General features: G+C 53.6%; 1 protein-coding gene across 5 annotated transcripts in view; it reads right to left on the bottom strand.

Moving 5' to 3' along the window:
• Nucleotides 1-21560, bottom strand: part of GRM7 (glutamate metabotropic receptor 7) — a 159137-nt gene that overhangs the window by 18711 nt on the left and 118866 nt on the right. For 4 of the 5 annotated variants that reach the window (XR_010028865.1, XR_010028866.1, XM_063165058.1 and 1 more), the window contains exon 8: nucleotides 20399-21334. The exons of the other annotated variant lie outside the window; for it this stretch is intronic. Coding sequence is in view for 2 of the 4 variants with exons in the window: in XM_063165058.1 (XP_063021128.1) it covers nucleotides 20399-21334 (936 nt within the window). In the remaining 2 variants the exon portion in view is untranslated. The remainder of the gene's footprint in view (nucleotides 1-20398; nucleotides 21335-21560) is intronic. 5 annotated transcript variants of the gene reach the window in all.

The following is a 21560-nucleotide window of genomic DNA, read 5'->3' as shown; positions in this document are numbered from 1 at the left end:
ACATAGGGCTGGGCCAGCCTGCAGGAGTTCAAGCATAAATACCACAGTAAAGCCATTTCTAACAAATTCACACACATTACACATAGGGCCTGGCCAGCCTGCAGCACCTCACACACAAACACCAGTTGTAAAGGAATTTTTAACAACTTTGCATGTTACACACCACAGGCCTGGCCAGGCTGCAGCAGTTCACACATCCACACACACATTTCACACCGATTTTTAACCAGTCTGCAATGCAGATGAGGGAGCTGAGACCTCTGCCCTGCAGCCACTGTGATGTCCCACACAAATGCTCTGCCTGATCCACCAACAGCCTCAGTGCCCGAGACTTGCAGGGGCCTTAGCACAGTTCCCACAGCAAGGTCCCACAGTTTATTGTGATTTATGTAATTAGGGCACCCTGCAGCAGCTGCTGTGCCCCAGGGGGGAACTGGACTGACTGGGGCTGCCTCAGCCTTGGGTCCAACCCTTCCCCTCCATCCTGAGCAGCAGCAGCTCAGGAGCTGGGTTTGATTTCTCCTGCTGGGAAGGGGTTGAAGGTGAGATGATTATTTAATCAAAGGGGTCTCTGGCAGCACCTCCAGAGCTCCCACCTTGCAGACACTGATGGGAGATAAAAGGGAGGCAGAAAAGAGCGTTTGTAGAACAAGGAGGGATGAGTGACACACAAAGCTTCTCATGACAAATGGGAGCAGCCTAAAGATAAGGGAAACTAATAGATATGCTTATTATGCAGAGCCTCAGTTTTATGTGTTTTATCTCTGCTTTGTGGTTTTACCAGTTAGACATAAAAATGCAGTTTACGTGAAACTATTTCATTTCTTATTTCACTTCTTCTGATAAATTCTCAGGAAGCATTTTAGATGAATGCAAATGGGTGACTTAAAGTACAAAGGATCAGATTTAACTGACAAAGGGAGTCTAATAACTCATGCGTGCCTTTTACAGCTGCCTGCTGAACCTGGCAGCTCCCAAACCTGAGATTAAATTAAGAAATTAAGATGCAGATTTAGTGAGAGATACTCAGACTCGACATGAATGAGAACTGGGATGGAGCTTATCCAGCCTGGAGGGGAGAAGGCTCTGGGGTGACAGAGCTGTGGCCTTGCAGGGCCTGGAGGAGCTACAAGAAAGTGCAGAGAGAGAGAGAGAACATTTACCTGGGATGGAGGGACAGCACAGGGAATGGCTCCCACTGCCAGAGGGCAGGGATGGATGGGAATTGTTCCCTGGCACAGGTGCCCAGAGCAGCTGTGGGTGCCCCTGGATCCCTGGCAGTGCCCAAGGCCAGGCTGGACATTGGGACACCCTGGGACAGTGGGAGGGGTCCCTGCCATGGCAGGGTGGCACTGGGTGGGATTTGGTGTCCCTGCCATGACTGGAAGCATTGCCAGAGGAAATCCAGGCTCTCTAAAGCAATCTGGTGTTGGTCTCCCTGGCCACTTCCCTGCAGGGTTTGGAGCCACATCTGCTCTGACAGAGGGACAAACCCTTCTGAAGGGTCCCCCTCACCCAGATCTCTCTCCAGCAGACTCTGACTTCTGACAAATCTTAACTCCACACACTGCATTGCAAATGCAGCGACTTTGAAGCAGGCACTGGAGAAAACCCAACCCCGAGGACATCATTCACATGCAAAAGCACCTAGATTTATCACGGCTTTTACATAAGTGATTTCCATTTGAATTTTAGATTTTTATGTTTTCCAGATTCTTGCTTTATTCATGCAAATCACAAAAATTGCCTTCCAAACCTTGAGAGAAAATTGGACTGGTCTGGAATACACACATCTAATAACGGGCAATTTTTATACAACAAAATACATCACTGGCTAATTTTGCATGAACCATGATTTCTCTGGGAAGCAGAGCCCTGCAGGATCAGGCCTCTGTCTTTGCCAACCCAGGAGAGCTTTCCAGCTGCTGGGCCAGAAGAACTGAGCCTCCAGTTTATAGAACAACTTAACTCAGAGCTGCAGAGCTTTGAAAAGTCCCTTTAGGAGTCAGAACCCTTTTTGCAGGCTAAAGCTTTGCCTTCAGTCTAATCAGGAGCAACTGTTCCTCTTCCCTAATTCAGCTTTCTAATTATGCACTGAATTGTGTTATGTTGCAATATGGAAATAAAGTGGTAACTTGAGATATTTTTGGACTCGTGCTATTACAAGCCAATTTATCTCACTTTTATATGGGAATTAAAACAAATGTTCTTACAGCTGAAGTAGACGGTTTATAAATCTCCCAGAAGGCTTTTCCAGGTCATCTGAAGATTCTGTCTCATTCTCTACATTATGTTGTGCAAATATAAGAATGAGAAACACTTTTTAATAAAAATTAAAATTAGCTTCCCCTGTGCCGTGTGTTTGCAAAACCATGGGAGGTGAAAGGACGTGAGTGCAAAACGTGCCCTGGGGGATTTGGGGGTGCAAGGGGTGGGAGAGGGCCCTGCCCCTCCTGCAGGAGCCCTGTGCCCTCCCTGGGGACCCCAGACCCACCTGGCTGTGCCAGCACCTGGGGCATGCAGGGAGAGACATTATAATACGTGGTTTGGGCCCTGGTGCTCTATCAAACCAGCAGCCAGAATGAAAGCAGCTACAGCACAAACCAGAATGAAAGCGGCTAGAACCATAAACCAGAATGAAAGCGGCTACAGCACAAACCAGAATGAAAGCAGCTACAGCACAATCCAGAATGAAAGCAGCTAGAACCACAAACCAGAATGAAAGCAGCTACAGCACAATCCAGAATGAAAGCAGCTACAGCACAAACCAGAATGAAAGCAGCTACAGCACAAACCAGAATGAAAGCAGCTACAGCACAAACCAGAATGAAAGCAGCTACAGCACAAACCAGAATGAAAGCAGCTAGCACAACTAAACCAGAATGAAAGCAGCTACACCACAAACCCTTCTGGTAAGAGAACCATTGGCACCTGTAAAAAACAAGAAATCTGTCCCATGGCAATCAGTGAACACAATATGTAAACCATCCAGAAATAGAAGGATTTGGTGGGCAGGCACAAAGGCCATTTACTGACCCTCAGTGAGTTTCAGTGTGTTGTTAACCAGATAGGTTTAATACAGTGCCTTCTGATATTTCCTGTAAGAATGAGCTACGTGAACAAGGAACTGGCCATGTGAATAAAGAACTGGCCATGTGAATAAAGAACTGGCCATGTGAATAAAGGACTGGCCATGTGAATAAAGGACTGGCTTTTCTGCATGTGTTGTGCAAGTGTCAAGGTCTATAAACAAATCTGATCTACACAGAAATCACAGGAGTTGTGCTGATCACAGCCATCAGAGCAGAAATAGCAAGGCAGGCACAGAGAGCCCCTGTGGAGTGGCTCAGGGAATGGACTGCATGTCCAGAATCCCAGAGTGGTTTGGGGGAAGAGACCCCAAATCCCCCCCAGTGCCACCCCTGCCATGGCAGGGACACCTCCCACTGTCCCAGGTGCTCCAGCCCCAGTGTCCAGCCTGGCCTTGGGCACTGCCAGGGATCCAGGGGCAGCCACAGCTGCTCTGGGCACCCTGTGCCAGGGCCTGCCCACCCTGCCAGGGAACAATTCCTCATTCCCAATAACAATTTATGCCAACAAAATGAGAATTCCCCCAACAGACGCACCTAAAAGTCCAACTTGCTGAGGGCAGAGTCATGTCCCAGCCCCTGTGGCAGCACCCGCAGCAGTGATGCAGGGATGCAGGGATGCAGGGATGCAGGGATCCTGTCCCAGCAGTTCCTGGCAGCAGGAGGCTCAGCCATCCACAGGAATCCTCACTCACATTCCCAGAGAGGCTCCCCTGCAGGGCCACATGCAGAGGCAGCCAGCACAGAGTGAGCAGGACTAACAGCACAAATTCCCAACTCCCAGTGCCTGCAGGCTGAACCTGCTGCTCCTGATGTCACCTTGTCAGAGCCACCATCCATTCCCACGTCCCCAGAGCACCCAGCACATCCAGTGTGCCAGCTTGTGGTTCACACAAACGTGTGGAGGAGAGATGGAGTGAATGTCTGTATTTTAAACATCTCAGCTATTCCAGCTAAGTATTTTATACAGCTTGTTCCCTTATATTAGGAACCTCCTTATGCAAGAAATTTGCATGCACCAAAAATAAACGTTTATGGGTTATATCCATAACTTGTGTGATAATTCAAAATAGCAAATGCTGAATTGCTCTGAGGGTGCTGATGCAGATGCAGAGAGGAGGAATTTTGTCCCTCCAGCCTGCAAGAGAAACTCTAACAGCTTATCTGGAAGGAAATTAAATTAGCCAGATAATTGGACAGAGCAGCAATGGAAACAAGCAAGTGCTGCTTTCAGGCAGCATCTGATGGCTGAGAGAGAACTGAAGCAGTGTCAGAGGCAGCGCCACGAGTCACACACACAGTGCTGAGCACATTCCTCCAGCGCTGCAGAAAGGGCTGCCTTGGCTTCCTGAGGCAGGTTCAGAGGCAGCGAAGGGGCCCAGGAGCTGCCTGGGGTCACCTGGGAGTCATCACCAAGAAAAGCTCTGGCTCAGGCCAGCAGGGGATGGGAGGGGTTTGGAGCTGGTGCCTCCCTGGAATTCAGGGTCCTTGCACAGAAGGGTCGAGGATGTGCAGGAGAAGTGACCCTGCAAGGGCAGGGGGGTTTGCAGTGAGCTCTGTGCACCCCCAGCCCTGGGCAGGAGAGCTTCTGCTCCCCCTGGTCCCTCCTGCTGCTGCTCTGTGCCCTGGCACTGAGCTCTGCCCTGCTGGGGCGAGGATCCCACTGAGGGATGGGATAACAGGATGGGATCCATGGGATGGGATGGGATGGGATGGGATGATGGCATGGGATGGGATGGGATGGGATGGGATGATGGCATGGGATGGGATGGGATGGGATGGGATGATGGCATGGGATGGGATGGGATGGGATGGGATGATGGCATGGGATGGGATGGGATGGGATGATGGGATGGGCTGGGCTGGGCTGGGCTGGGCTGGGCTGGGATGGCATGGCATGGCATGGCATGGCATGGCATGGGATGATGGGATGGGATGAGATCCATGGGATGGGATGGGATGGGATGGGATGGGATGGGATGGGATGGGATGGGATGGGATGGGATGGGATGGGATGGGATGGGATGGGATGGGATGGGATGGGATGGGATGGGATGGGATGATGGGATGGGATGGGATGGGATGATGGGATGGGATGGGATGGGATGATGGGATGGGATGGGATGGGATGGGATGATGGCATGGGATGGGATGGGATGGGATGATGGGATGGGCTGGGCTGGGCTGGGCTGGGCTGGGATGGCATGGCATGGCATGGCATGGCATGGCATGGCATGGCATGGCATGGCAGGGCATGGCATGGCATGGCATGGCATGGCATGGCATGGCATGGCATGGCATGGGACGATGGGATGGGATGAGATCCATGGGATGGGATGGGATGGGATGGGATGGGATGGGATGGGATGGGATGGGATGGCATGGCATGGCATGGCATGGCATGGCATGGCATGGCATGGCATGGCATGGCATGGCATGGGATGATGGGATGGGATGGGATGGGATGGGATGGGATGGGATGGGATGGGATGGGATGGGATGGGATGGGATGGGATGGGATGGGATGGGATGGGATGGGATGGGATGGGATGGGATGGGATGGGATGGGATGAGATCCATGGGATGGGATGGGATGAGATCCATGGGATGGGATGGGATGGGATGGGATGGGATGGGATGGGATGATGGGATGGGATGGGATGGGATGGGATGGGATGGGATGGGATGGGATGGGATGGGATGGGATGATGGGATGATGGGATGGGATGATGGGATGGGATGGGCTGGGCTGGCATGGCATGGCATGGCATGGCATGGCATGGCATGGCATGGCATGGCATGGCATGGCATGGCATGGCATGGCATGGCATGGCATGGCATGGGATGATGGGATGGGATGAGATCCATGGGATGGGATGGGATGGGATGGGATGGGATGGGATGATGGGATGATGGGATGGGATGGGATGGGATGGGCTGGGATGGCATGGCATGGCATGGGATGATGGGATGGGATGGGATGAGATCCATGGGATGGGATGAGATCCATGGGATGGGATGGGATGGGATGGGATGGGATGATGGGATCCATGGGATGGGATGGTATAATGGGATAATGGGATGGGATCCATGGGATGGGATAGTGGGATGGGATCCCTGGCCTGGTTGGTGACAGCAGAGGGACAGCCCCTCTCATGGTGCCCCGTCCTGCTGCCCACATTTCCCCAGGGATGGACACACTGCAGTGGATGAAGGACCCAGCCAGGGGCTGCTCCCCTGCAGGAGGGTCCTGACACCTCCCACCCCTGCTGGCTCACCCAGGGACTCCAGCCAGGGCTTGGCTGGATTTCAGGCACAGCCAGAGGGAAGAGCTCCAGAAATGCCATTATCAGTCCTCAGAACTGTCTAACGTCTCTTGCTTGGCATTCCTATTTGTGATCATAGCTCTAAAATAAGTTACACATCACTAAAGGAGACAAACACAAAGTGCAGCAGGAGTAATGCACATCCTCCACTTCTATTATTACAATAATGGCTTTTCCCTCTCTCACGGGCTGAGCACTTGGCTTTTTTGAGCTAGAAATAATTCTTCATCTGTCACTTCTTCCAAAAAACAAAAAATAAAAAAAAAAAAAGGAAAGGAAAAAAGAGCAAAAAGAGCAAGCCTTCATTTCATTGCTCCCCTCGCCACTGCACTGCTAAATTGACTGACACACAATCTTGGCATTTTTGGGCATTCAGAGCCAGACTCTGGCTGCTGTTGTAAATCATATTTCTCCACACTTATTGCATTTTATTCATTTTATACATGACCAGAGATTAGAGTTCAAATGAAACAGATTTTGCTATCCTTCTTACATTCCAAACGTCACCAGTCTAGAAATCTTTAATTTTACTCACTTCAGCTATTGAATAATTCAATGTAAAAGGAGAAAAACCCCAACCCTGCAACCCTGAGCTCGAGATTTTGAGGGAAATAACATCAGACACCAGGGCTGTGTCTCTGCAGGGTGGTGGGCACTGCACAGGGCTGGGGCTGGCACAGGCTGGCACTGGGGCACACAACATCACCAAGGACACATGATGCCCCCAGGGACACACAATGTCCCTAGGGGCACACAATGTCCCCAAGGGACACACAATGTCCCCAAGGGACACACAGTGTCACCAGGGGTACACAATGTCCCCAAGGGACACACAATGTCCCCAAGGGACACACAGTGTCACCAGGGGTACACAATGTCCCCAAAGGCACACAGTGTCCCCAGGAACACACGATGTCCCCACCACACCAGGTTTCTCCAACCCTGCAGTCACCAATATCCGCAGATGGCAAACCCCCATGCCCAGTTTCATAGAGGAGCTGTGGAAGGTTCTGGAGCATTCCATGAGATTGCTCACGGCCATGCAGCACAGCAGAGAGTCCCGGCTGGGCCCAGAAACATGCCAGGATCAAACATTGCCTTTAGGGATGGAGCCCAGGCAGCCTCCCCCTAAACACACACACCCCTGCTTTACCAAACAGCTGCACAGTGAGCTGCAGGCAAAGCTCCTGCAAGCTGCAGGGATGGATGCACAGCTCCTGCAAGCTGCAGGGATCCATGGTTCCTGTAAACTGCAGGGATCCATGGCTCCTCTAAGCTCCAGGGATGGATGACTCCTGGGAGCTGCAGGGATGCCCAGTAGGGATCAGACCCTGCTCTGCCTCCCTCTGCACGGAGCCCTGAGGGAGCTGCAGGAGGAAGGCAGGGCAGGGAGCATCTGGAGCACAGGCGCTCCTCCCGAGAGGAGCAGCAGGATGGGAGGCAGGAGCTCCTGCAGCCCCAGGGTGTGGGCAGGTGGGATCTGGGCTGGGCAGGCTCAGGGGGCTCAGGGGGCTCAGGGCCAGCCCAGGCTCAGGCACAGCAGCCCCTGATGTGGCCAGGTTGCCACGGCAATGGGAGCTGCGAGTGCAGCCCTGCCGTGCCAGCCCTGCAGAGCGCTGCCAGCATCACTCACAGCCTGGCAGGACGGGCACGGGTGCCCGGGTGCTCCTCTCCCCCTCGGGCTCTGCACCAGCCCGGGGCTGCAGTTCTGTTCCCCTGCCCAGTACATCACACAGCCACACGCCAGGGCGGCCAGCAGCCCTCTCACCTCAGGTGCTCAAGCCTTGCAAAATTAAACCCATAATCCAGAATAAATACAACAAGCACCGCTAAGAGTCCCCCAGTCACACACAGCAAGCTAATACTGAGAAAAAAAAGCAAAAGGAGCAAGTGAAGCCTCAAGGCAGCCTCAGGAGAGGGACTGACCAGGCCAGCAGTGCAAGGCAGCCCCAGCACAGGGCTCCTCCTGCCCTGACTGGCTGTAACTGAGCTGTAACCCAGTGCCCATCCCGCTCAGGTTCTCCTGAGCCATCCGGCTGCACTCCTGCCAGGATGAACACCCAGCTGCTCCAGCCCAGGCCCTGCCCTAACGAGAGCAGAGATCCCCCAGGAGGTTCATCTCCAACACCTTTTTCTGTCCTTTCACTCCAACTCTGCCTGCCCTGACCAGCCACATAAATGCTTGGTTTATATCCAGCCAGTCTGGCCCACTTGGAAGGCTTTCCCTGAGATCAAGCTGCTCTTTTCCTGAGACACTCCAGTTAATAAATTCCCTTTGCCTCCACTTGCTTCAGCCACTGAACGTGCTCCATGACCCACACGCCAGGCTCACAAAATCTCAGCCCAAACATTCCCCATCCCTGAAACCCTCTGGCCTTCCCAGGAGAACAAAACTTGTTCCCCTGCACAGCTGGGTGCCAGATGTTCACTGCGACCCCACAGCTTGGCCACTCGCAGCCCCTGGATGTGAGCGGTGACCCTGGGTGTGTGCAGTGAGCCCTGCCCATGCACACAGCCCTGGGGGCTGCAGTGAGAGGTGCCCATGCACACAGCCCTGGGCAGGCCCTGCTGGCACCAGCTGGGCACGGTTTCTGCCAAACCCACCCAACCTGCTCTTGGTTTGGGCACTCCAGGGTGCCCATTTCAGGGAGCAGGCACTTCATGCACAGCCTGTGTCCCTCCTGTATGGCTCCCCGAGAGCAGACTGAGGGAAGGAGCCCCCATGAGCCCTGCCCTGGGGGCTGCTGGTCACACAGTCCCCGAGCTGGGCAAAGCCCCCCAAGATCAGCCCTCGGCTGCTCCCTGCCCTGTGCCCCAGACCAGAGCCCCGAGTGCCACATCCACCCCACCACTGCCCTTTGTACTGAGGCAGCCCAGTCTTCCCAGTGTACTCCCAGCCCAGCCAGTGTGCAGAACCTCAAACCAGCCCCACAAACCAGCCCCACAAACCATTCCTTGCCCAGCCGGTGCCAGGAGGTGCCCATGGCCCTGCCCAGCCCTGCCTGGGTCACCTCAGCCCCCCCAGTGCCACAAATGCCCCAAGCCAGCTGCAATCCTTCAGTGTCACTGAGGTCTGACCCGGCCCCACACTGAGAATCCACTCCACAGATTTGCATACAAAGTGAGATCTAATTCTGCTTGCAGACCTTCAGGGGAATTTGAAGTGCAAGGCAGTGCCAGTGCAGGAGGGGGAGAGGGAAAGGATAATCCCACATTATTACTGCTCTTTAAAGCCCTTGCAGCAGAGCACTGGCAGTAAAGAACATGACAAATATACATATATGAAGCCAGCCATTTCTTCAGTGACTTTTGAAATGCTAATGTAATTATTACTTAAAGCAGAGCATTTACAAATTGCTTTGGCTACTTAGAAAAAACTCGTTATGGCTGGACATGTCCTGAGGCCCCACAGTGCTGGGTATGGACTGTGGAGTGTGCTGGGGACCAGAGCAGTCAGCAATTCATTTATTTTTGTTATTAATTCATTCATTAATTTGTTAGCATGCCCAGAGCAGCTCTGGCTGCCCCTGGAACCCCGGCAGTGCCCAAGGCCAGGCTGGACACTGGGACATTGGAGCAGCCTGGGACAGTGGTTGGTGTCCCTGCCACGGCAGGGGTGGGATTTAAGGTCCCTCCCAACTCAAACCATTCCCTGAAAATGATTTCATTGTCTCAAAGGTGACAGTGAGCAGCGAGTGTGGTCGAGCTGCTGAAGGAATGGAAGATTCCTGGGTAAGGCAGCAAAGCCTTTGCTCCTGACCAGCCATCGGTGGGAGTTTAAACCCTGGCACAAGGAAAATAATTCCTTGTGCTAAAGAACAGCAATTTAAACATCAAAACAATAAAAAGGATGGAGCCCCACACGGGCAGGACCCACACAGGGCCGCTCAGCTGCCCCTGCAAGAACCAAGATGCCCAAAGCTCCCCTGAAGCTGCGCCAGCCACCAGCAGCATCTCCCTGGCTGAAAATGCCCTTTGGAGGCTCTGTGCTCCTCTCCCCAGCTCCGTGCCGGCCCCAGGGGCTGCCCCGACCCCTCCTCACCGCTCATCCCACGGCAGAGCTCCGGGCAGGAGAGCCCCGAGCAGGGCAGGGGCTGCGATTGTCCCCGCACCGGAGGCCTTCCTCCTCCTCCTCCTCCTCCTCCTGGCCAGCATTCCCCCAGAGCCGTGCCAGTTTGCATTTCATTAACTCCGTGACTAGAGCCAGCCGATTCTTGTTGCTGCTATGTGTCACAATTAGAACAGCGTTGCCATGGCAACTGCCCGGTGCATCATCATCATCATCATCACCATCATCACTGCTTCCCCGGCTCCGCGCGGTCCTGGGGCTGTGACACGCACACGGGCGTTATTGTCATGCCAAGCTGGCGATGGGTAATCCCACCGAATACAACATCATTTAGGTGCTCGTTTCAATGAGATTTAATTACCAAAGTCTGGCGTTTCAGGAGCTGCCAAACTCCAGCCGTTCCACGATCCCCCGGATCTTCGGGAGGCACCCGCGTGCATCAGCCCGGAGCATCAGGGAAGCGCTTCTCTCTTAATTATCTAACCTTTTATTGCAGGAATAAAGCAAACCCGCATCTCAGACCAGCGCTGCCGTGACAATTCCAGCTATATCCAGACCTGAGAGGCGATCCCATCCCATCCTGCACAATTCCAGCAGTGCCCAGACCTGCGAGCGATCCCATCCCATCCTGCACAATGCCACTGCAGCTCCCACTCCATCCCCAGCTCCAAATTAACTCCAAAATTCCCTCCCACACTCAGTCAGTCAGACCCCCAGACACCACCACAATTCCCTGCGAATCCTTCAGAGCATTTGGGGTGCTCAGACTGAGCAATCTGGGGAGAAAAGCCCGAGTTTACACCCAAACCAGCTCACGTGTTTAACTCATCCCTGGCCTGACAGAGGAGCTGCAGACACGAATGTGGATCTGTAACTGATTAATGGGTCTGAACAGGATAAAAAAGCAGAGCCTGGCCATTGGTGCCTCGAGCGCTGTGAAACCTCCCCAGAGTCGTTTGGTGCTCCATTGCACTGCACAGCTGCAGCAGCTGCAGCCCCAGGAGCCTCCAGGAGCCTGAGAACAAACAGGATTGGGGACTGGGGACAAAGGGAACCTGCTGCCAATGAGGGGACAGAGAGCACCGAGCTGGGTTCTGCTCTGAGCAGGGCTGGGCCAGGCCAGAACAGAGACACTGAGCTGGGTCCTGCTATGAGCTGAGCCAGGACAGAGAGCATTGAGCTGGGTTCTGCTCTGAGCTGAACAACGAGCATTGAGCTGGGCTTCTGCTCCAAGCCGGGCTGGGCTGGGCCAGGCCTGGACAGAGAGCAGTGAGCTGGGCTCTGCTCCGAGCCCAGCCCAGCCCAGCCCAGCTGAGATAAGCCCAGCCACTTCTTAGGCACCTGACCTTGTCCATGCTGTTTGGGACCTGAATCTTTGGGACCTGTCCCAGACCATGCTATTGTGGAACCTGTCCCAGACCATGCTACTGTGGGACCTGACCTGGTCGCTGCTGTTTTGGGCATCACCTCCCAAGCCCAGGACCCCGGGCTGGGTTCCAGGCAGCCCCCGAGCCCAAGGGGACACACGGGCAGCCCAGGCTGGGCTGTGCCCCAGCAAAGGCTGGCTCAGTCCCATCAGACCCAGCCCGGACAGGGCTCGTCTCTTCTGCACCACCAGGGACATCTGCAGGCCTGACCTCCCTTCCTTATCTGCAGTCATTATCAGAGTTCATCTTCCAGTCAATAAAACCTGCTAAAACAACATTGATTCTCAACTTCTGGAGAATCAAATCACTTGACTTCCTTGGTCCTCCAATTAAGGCACCAGAATAAATCTTAACTACTCCCTAATACCAGTTTTCACAAGACTTTCTTCAGCTCTAATCACGTTTAAGCACCTTGGCTAAAGGAATTGATTTCCTTTGCTTTCCCTTCCTGCCACCCAGGAGAGTCTGCTGAGCCTCCCGTGCCTCTCCTGTGCGGCTCCCTGTGAATTACTGCTGCCAGCTCCGAGGTGCAGCACGAGCTGCTCCCGCTAAAAAGAGCTATCTTGTCTCCAAATGATATTTAATTATCTCCATTAAGCATTACAGGCTGCTCTGATGCCGGAGATGTAAATCAGAGGAACAAGAGGAAGATGAGAGCATATTGTTCCTCGCTTGTTTTGTCCTCCTACTCCCTCTCTTAAATAAGTGTCTCTAGAGGTAAGGCCAACGTGGAGCTTGTGAACACTCAAGTTATTCAATTTACAACACACACATTATTTGTCACTGCTGAAACCATGAGGCTCAGCCTGGGCAGGGCTAAGCCTCAGCTTTCCCTGCTGAGGCAGAGGCAGCTAAAGACTGAATGGATGGTGTTTAATGAGCAATTAACAGCGCAAGAAAAGCTGCTATTGCAGAAATACAAACACCCCCCAAATCACTTTGGACATGGTAGGGTTGGGACGCAAATTTTTTGCTTTAGTCTACAAAAATCCACTGTTGATTCTCTTTAACCTTCTGCTAAGCTTATGCCTCAAAGACAAAACATGAGGCAATTTCTATGAGTGAGCGTGATGGTTTCTATTTTTATTATTATTACATGCCTGCTTAAACCACTTAGAACAACAAATAAATCCTGCCAGTCGATATTTTTGTCCCCATCTCTTATGTACAGAGTCCTACCTTTTGGACTGGCCCTGCTGCACTGAAGATGGTCCTTGCAGAGCAGCTCAGCTCTCCCCTGCAAAGGCAGCTGTGCCCAGCTGTGCTGAGCTCAAAGGAGCTGATGCTGGTGTCAGAGCATGCCCAGATCTGTCTCCAGGATCCACAGAGGCCCTGCTGTGTGGAGAGGGGATTCCTTTTCCTGTGCCTGCAGCTTGGGGCTTTTCACTGATTTTGGAGGAACAGGCTGAAGAGGGCAGGTTTAGATACCAGGAAGGAATTGTTCCCTGCCAGGGCGGGCAGCCCTGGCACAGGTGCCCAGAGCAGCTGGGGCTGCCCCTGGATCCCTGGCAGTGCCCAAGGCCAGGCTGGGCAGGGCTGGAGCACCCTGGGACAGTGGGAGGGGTCCCTGCCATGGCAGGGGTGGCACTGGGCGGGATTTGGGGTCCCTTCCCACCTGTTCCCTGGATAGCTGACTCCAGGGCAGAATGCTCCCTTCCCCCTCAGTGGTTTGGGGCAGGATGGTGCCCTGGCAGTGCCCTGGGACGTCACTCACTCTCTGTGTCACCCATGCCAAGCAAGACTTCCACTTCCCCTGGCCCTTCCTGCTCCTCCCCTGGCAGTTCTCCTTGTCCTTCCTTCTGTTCCTGTTTATTCTAAAGCAAACAGAAGGGAAGCTCCACTCCGGCCATGAGGGATGCTCCTTCTGCAGGGCTGCTCCATCTGGGGCCCTTTGCTCTCATCACCCACTCACAGGAGCTGCCAGGAGTGCTCAAGGACCAATTCCTGCTGCTGAAAGCCCCGATGAGAGCAAAGTCTGACTCCAGCATCCACCTTCAGCGAGGAAACGAGAACCACCTGCATAACTGCCATTGTACTGAAGGGGCCCTCCAGGCTCTGCTGCTGATGAGCTCAGAATCAGCAGCCATTATTTCTGCCTCCAAACAGCAGATTGTGTTTGTACAACACGGGGGCAGAGCCTGGCTGAGCTCTGCTCTCTCACATTGGGCTGGGCTGGCTCTGTGTGCCCTGGGATGCTCTGCAGGGTGAGGAGCTCGCTCCAAACAAAGCAGCAGCAAAGGGAGCTGGGGATTTCTGCAGCAGGACTCACCCGAGCTCCATCCCCAGCCCCAGCAGAGCCCCCGTGCTCCGGCTGAGCCCACAGGGACAATCGTGCAGGGCTGGCACAGGGAGTGCCCCACAGCACCCCCTGAGCCCCTGAGATGGGGCTCTCCTCAAACATGCACATGGAGGGGGATCAGGGCTGCAGGGATGGGTCAGTGCCTCTGGGAACCACCACTTACCCTGAATAAACACGGAATGCAAAATACTCATTAAAGTCACAGAATCACCTCTGGGATCACCAAATGCCACCATGAACCCACAGCAGCACCATGTTCATCACCTCCTCAGGTGCCACATTCACCCTGGCTCTGGGCACCCAAGGGTGGTTTCACCATTCCTGTGGTGATACATGATCACAAACAGGGACACTCAAACAAACTGACCCTCGCCTGTCTGCAGTCACTTATTCTGCGATTGATTCCTTCCTGACTGACTTTGAGGAGCTGTTCCATAACCCCACAGCCACAGCTCCCACTGGTGCCTGCCTCAGCCCACCCTGCCCAGCGTTAATCCCAGCACAGGGCTTTGCAAGGCTGAGCTCTCCTGGGCTGCCCCAGCCCCTCTCAGCGTTAATCCCAGCACAGGGCTTGGCCAGGCTGAGCCTTCCTGGGCTGCCCCAGCCATTCAGTCAGCTGCAAACCCCCAGCCCTGCCCAGCAGCGGGGCAGGGTCTGTGCAAGGCAATGATGCTGTCAGCCCAGCGGGTTTGACACTCAGAGATATCACAAGGCAGGCACAGAGCAAAGTTTCACCAACACAGTAATTACTGCCCTGGACTCCACGGAGCTGTAATTATTTCCCGGTGAGGGGCTGTCAGCTCGTGCTGCAGATAAGAACTGTTGATAGGGCTGCCAGGGCCCGAGCAGGGCTGGCTTTTCAGATGCAAAACCCTCCTGGCAATGCTACGTTTTCAAAAAAAAAAAAAAAAAAAAAAAGAGGAACAAAAAAAGTACGTGTCAACACCATGCATTAAACACCTACACGTTTTTCCCTTTAAAGATTGTGTTGCTTTTTAGCCAGAGGCAGTTAAGCATGCACCAGAAATCCCAGGGGAAAAGGGACCTTCCTTCCCCACTTCTCCTGTGTGACACAAAGGGTGAGCCCAGGGCAGGGACAGCTGTGGGCTGCCCAGAGCTGGTGATGCTGAGAGCCACGGGCCAGGCTCACAGGTGGAATGGCACCAAAATGTTCCCAAATCTGCTGCTCCATCACACGGAGCCTGCCCGCACCTGGGGCTGGTGCAGAACGGTCACAGTGGAGATGGAGAAAGCTGGGGAGGAGCTGGTGCAGCTGCCAGGGCTGCCCCCATGCCACGGAGGGAGCCCCAGGCTGGATTTTGGGGAAGGTTCATCCCCAGATGGTGCTGGCACTGCCCAGGGATGGGCACAGCCCCAGAGCTCCAGGAGCCTTTGGACAGCCCTGCCAGGGATGCCAGGGTGGGATTTGGGGTGTCTGGGCAGGGCCAGGGGCTGGGCTGGGGCATCCCTTTGGGTCCCTCCCGGCTGAGGATATTCTCTGATTGCCACCTCTGTGATGCCCTCTCCCTTCTGGGCTCCATTTATGTTCCCATCTTCCAAACAATTTCCCTTTTCTGTCTCCTCAGCACAGCTGGGAATGGAAAAGGCCGGAATTATCACAGCAAAGAGATCCCTCAGTGCCAACATCAGACATCAAAGCAGCCACTCAGAGGCTTCAAAGGGTCCCTGGTGACAGAGCAGCCCCTGGGGACAGGGATGAAGCCACTTCTGCTTAACTGAGCCCGTGTCCCCTGCGAGAGAGCAGCAAACCCCAGTGCAGTCCTGCTGCTCCCTGGCTGCTCCTAAAACCCAAACATTTCACCCCATGGCTTGGGGCTCATCCCCAGCTCTGCCCTCCCTGCACAGCAAACCCAGCCTGGTCCTGCTGCTCCCTGGCACAGAGAGCTCTCCAATAACCAAACATTTCATCCCATGGCTTGGGGCTCATCCCCTGCCCTCCCTGCACAGCAAACACAATGTGGTCCTGCTGCTACCTGGCACAGAGAGCTCTCCAATAACCAAACATTTCACCCCATGGCTTGGGGCTCATCCCCAGCTCTGCCCTCCCTGCACAGCCCTGTGCCAGCCCCATCTGCTGTGCTGGTGGCACTGCTGGCTGGGGGAGCCCCCCCTGCCAGGTAATTATGTGGAGCACGATTGTGGCCCTGGGCTCCTCCTGCTCAGTGTTTGCAATTAGATTTTACTACAAAAGTACATATTAACATTAAAGGAGCATTACAATGCATCAAATGTGATAAAGCAGAGCCACGTTACTGCACCTTCTGCTTCTGTTCTTCCAGGAATCATAATCACCGTTAATTTATGGTCTTCTGAGGAGCATCTAATTACTGCAATCAGCGCCCGTTTCACTCTGGGTGTGCACGTGTGCTCCTCCCTGCCTGCCAGTGCCTGCCCTGGCAGCACGCAGACCAGACCTGCAGCCTCCCTTTGCCTGGCAGTGCTGGGGAACCCGTGCCAGGACCCAGCAGGGGCAGGAACCCCTTCCAGAGAGCCCTGCTGGGGGTTACAGCACTCTGGGGAACCTGTTCATTCCCAAATGTCTTTGCTCTTCCAGAACACCACGTGAGGAGCAGGGGCTCCTTCCCCAGCCATCCCTGGCACAGCAACCCCAGTGCCAACTCCAGAACCTTCCCAAACCCCAGTGCCAACCCCAGAACCTTCCCGAACCCCAGTGCCAGCTCCAGAACCTTCCCAAACCCCAGTGCCAGCCCCAGAACCTTCCCAAACCCCAGTGCCAACTCCAGAACCTTCCCAAACCCCAGTGCCAACCCCAGAACCTTCCCAAACCCCAGTGCCAGCTCCAGAACCTTCCTGAACCCCAGTGCCAGCTCCAGAACCTTCCCAAACCCCAGTGCCAACCCCAGAACCTTCCCGAACCCCAGTGCCTGCTCCAGAACCTTCCCAAACCCCAGTGCCAACTCCAGAACCAGGCCAATGAGTGCAGGAGGTAACAAAGGAAATCTCACTGAGAACTTTACCCAGGAGCTGTGCTTGAAGTTTTTGTTCAGTTCTGCAGAAATTAGAACTGAAACCCCACAGACACTCAGAGGTTTCCACAAGGGTTTTAATACACTTTTCAGCAGTGTTGTTGTATAACCTGATAAAAACCTAGGCCAGGATCACCTTTGTAGTGAAGGTCATCAGCCTTCCAAAAATTCCACTGAGTATTTCAGAGAACACCCAATTTCTCCTCAATTAAAGGTGGAACTCCAGTACTCCAAAGAAGTGGATTTTCTGGAGTACCCTGTGCTTTGAGGCTCTCCACAGCTCGTGGAGGTCAGAACTGCCTGAGCTGAAGCTGCTCCTCAGTTCAGGCTTCACTCAGGACAGCTGCAGTGCCAGATCCCCAAATTCCAGGCTGCTCTCAGGGACACAGCCCAGGCTGGACGGAATTAGGAACTTCAGCACCTGAACATGCAGACAATGAAGTGAAAGTGCATCAATGAGAAATTCCTGGTGTCAGAATCCTCCTTTAAGCAAAAATAATTTAAAAGATTGAAACAAAAGCTGCAATGCACAAAAGCTGTGCCTGGGAGAGCCCCAAATGATGGCAGAGCCAGGCACATTCCCCGGGAGCCTCAGAGCCTGGGTTCCTCCACCATCCCACAGTGTGAAACGCCAACAAATCTTGCATTAAATTCCTCCTAACTCCCAAATCCACACATGCAGAGTTGCTATAGCAACTGTCAGCCCAAGCCTTCCCACGGGAGAAAATAAACGTGTGTCCTACCTGGCTAATTGGTATTTGTGTTACACAGAATTGAAGGGTAACTTAGTTCCACCAAAAAATAGAACAGAGACTGAAGTGCTCCTGTGCTAATGTGACATTATTTAATCTGAACAAGGACCCATTTTGCATGTGCCTTCAAATTATAGTATTTATGGAACACTCAACACAATAAGTAAAAGTGTTGCTGCCAAATATGCCTGACTTGCCCTGCTTATTGATTTGAATAAAAGGGGCACTGAAAAAAAATAGAGAAACAAGAAGGAAGGTGGAAGAGCTGATGGGATTAGGCACCTCAAATTTCATTGCAAAACCTACAAACCCCCCCAGAAAACCCCAACAGTTTACAAGTGAAAGTTATGCAGAAACAAGCTGATGGAAGGTGACAGCTCTTTTCCCTATTTCACCTTTTCCCCATTTCTCATCACTGCAGGAAGAGCAAAACTCCCAGGCAGGGCAACCACAGTGGGTGAACAGCAGTCACCCCTCACTCAGAGGCACAGCTAGAACTTTTTGAACTTGATAAAAGCCCTGAAGATCATTCAGGAGAAGAGCCCCACTGGCAGGATGTATTTCAGGAGCACTCTGACAGCTCTCCCTGGCTTGCAGACATCCAGCAATGCATTTGTTTAATCTCAGCACAATTACTAAATAAAAGCAATCAGAGCTCTGAGGCAGCAGAACCTCTCTGAAACATGAACACATAACAATGACATCTCTGTCTCCATCAGCCCAATGACACACTCTGAGAAAATGAGATTTTGGGGGAATATTCAGCTTCCCTGGGCCTCCCCACCCTCACAGGGTAGAATTCCTTCCAGATATCCAGTCTAAACTTCCCCTCCTTCAGCTGAAAGCCACAGTGGCTTTCCATCAAGTACACTCTAAAGGAAGGACCTGTCTGAGCAGGGACAGCACAAACCCTGCCCCAGAGCTGGCACAGCATTTTCAGGATACACAATCCATCCAGCATAACACAGCCCAGAGCTGCACAGTGCCCAGGAAGGGAGAGCAGGACACACAGTACAGGATAACACAGCCCATAAATCAGAGCTGAGCCATAAATCACAGCCAGCCACACCTTCTCTCCATTTCTGATGTGGACAGAGAAACAGGGTGAGTGAACTCAAGCTGTAAAAATGTCTGATATCTGCTTTTACCACGTTCCACCTCTCCTGCTCCTCATGGCTCATCTTCATCCTGGAGAATCTCAGATTTCTGGCCTTCCTCCACCTGCTGCAGCAGCTCCTGCTTGAATTATTCACCTTTTATGAATTACCTGCAGCACTTTGCTCAGGGTTTGGTTTTTTGTTGTTGGAGGTGTTATTCTCTGCCCTGAACAAGGCAGGTGGTTACAATATGCCTTCCACCCAACAACATTATGCTTGTATTTATCGATAGAATAAAATAAACCCATCCCCTGGAACCCCTGTGTTATATATAACCCCATTGCTCAGCTGAAGGGATTGTGCTGCATGAGACTTTCCAGCAGGTGCAATTTCCATTTCAGCAGACGTGCATGCCTCAGCTAAGGCACAATATTTTCCAGAGGGAATATCTGACAGGAAATCAGTGGCAAGCACCAAAAAGCACAATCCCTGCACCCCCACCCAAAAGGAGTGCCAGAATAGGAGGAAAAGCAGCAAAGCTCCTGCAGCACAGCCCTGGGCAGGGCAGGGCAGGAGGGGACAGCCCCAGGAGCAGAGGCTGGGCACCGAGCCTGGTCACAGAGCTCAGGAGCTGCACAGCCCTGTGGGGGCATGGGGACAGGGACACGGGGACATGGGGACACAGGCTGGGCTGGGTGGAGGGGTAAAACAGACTGACAGCAGTTCGGGACAGCCCAGTATCACCACTGCTCTCTAAATACTGGACGTGGTGGTGTTTGCCAAATCCCTCTGAAACGACAGCTTTTCTCCAGGGAGAAGTAAAGGTGAATCTGCATCATGGAGCATCAGCTGGAGCCGCCGGGCCCAGCCCCTGGAGCTCAGGACAGGCCCTTTACACCGCAGTGTAAATGTGTCCTGGAGCTGTTTGTGAGCAGAGCACTCATCACACTCCACACTGCCCTCAGCTCCAGAGGCACAGGAGCCCACCTGGGTATTTTTTTGACAGTTCTCCTGCTTACATCTTGTATTCAAAGTGATTTAGTTAGGAGATGCCTCTTTGTGGGTAATATGACAGCTAATTCCCACTTATCCTCCTGTAAAGAAACAATTGAAAAAGATGCAACAATAAAACTAATGGTTAACGTGATTGCTATCGATCATTTGCCAGTTCTTTAAATGAATGGCCCACGAGCTAAACGGGGAAGGAAAACAGTGCCACAGATTGCCCTGAGTCAGGAAGGAGCGGCTGGAGAGCTCAGCTGGAAATCCACGGAAAGCTGAGCACCAGCACGTGGCCGCAAGCACAGCGGATCCTGGGCACTCTCACCTACCTTTTCTGCTGACTGGGCAGTGCCAAAAAATATTGGAATGAAGGCAAGCCATACTATACAGGTAGTGTACATAGTGAATCCAATGGGTTTGGCTTCATTAAAATTCTCCGGGACCCCCCGAGTCTTGATGGCATACACAGTGCACGTCACCATGAGCAGAATGCTATAGCCCAAGGAACAAATGATTTGTAGATCCGTAATGTCACACTTGAGCACTCCTCGCGCCTGCTCGGGGTTCATAGTTTTCTGCTCATCGTAATCCACGATGATGTTGGGCGGGTCCACCGCGAACCAGATGAAGACGCCCAGGAGCTGGACGGAGATGAGGCTGGAGGCGATGGCCAGCTGCGAGGTGGGGCTGATGAGCCGCGGCGCCGTCACCGACTTCTTGCCCTGCTCGAAGATGCGGTAGATGCGGTTGGTCTTGGTGAGCAGCGCCGCGTAGCTGATGCACATGCCCAGCCCCAGGAAGATCCTGCGGAAGGAGCAGACGGCCACGTCGGGCTTGGCGATCATCAGGAAGGTGATGATGTAGCACAGGAAGATGCCCGTCAGCAGCACGTAGCTGAGCTCGCGGCCCGAGGCGCGCACGATCGGCGTGTCGTTGTAGCGGATGAAGGTGGCCACCACGAAGATGGTGGCCACGATGCCCAGCATGGCCAGGAAGACGGGGATGACGGCCCAGGGCGAGTGCCACTCCAGCTTGATGATGGGGATGGAGCGGCAGCCGGTGCGGTTCTCGTTGGGCCGCTCGTTGTAGGAGCACAGCAGGCAGGTGACCTCGTCGGCCTGGTACTGGTACCCGTCACACAGCTCGCAGTGCCAGCAGCACGGCATGCCCTTCACCATCTTCTTCCTCTCGCCCGGCCGGCACGGCTGGCTGCACACCGAGGGGGGCACGGCGCGCACGCCCCCGCCCCACTGCATCTCCTCAATCTGTGGGATGGGACAAACAGGCTTGGGGTTAGGCCTGGCTTAGGGCTGGCTGCACACCGAGGGGGGCACGGCGCGCACGCCCCCGCCCCAATGCATCTCCTCGATCTGTGGGATGGGACAAACAGGCTTGGGGTTAGGCCTGGCTTAGGGCTGGCTGCACACCGAGCGGGGCACAGAACACACATCCCCGCCCCACTGCATCTCCTCAATCTGGGGAAGGGACAAA

The sequence above is a fragment of the Melospiza melodia genome, chromosome 10, assembly GCF_035770615.1.
Source record: "Melospiza melodia melodia isolate bMelMel2 chromosome 10, bMelMel2.pri, whole genome shotgun sequence".
Lineage (NCBI taxonomy): Eukaryota > Metazoa > Chordata > Aves > Passeriformes > Passerellidae > Melospiza > Melospiza melodia.
The sequence above is the reverse complement of the archived record's forward strand: the minus strand, read 5'-3'. Positions and strand labels throughout refer to the sequence as shown.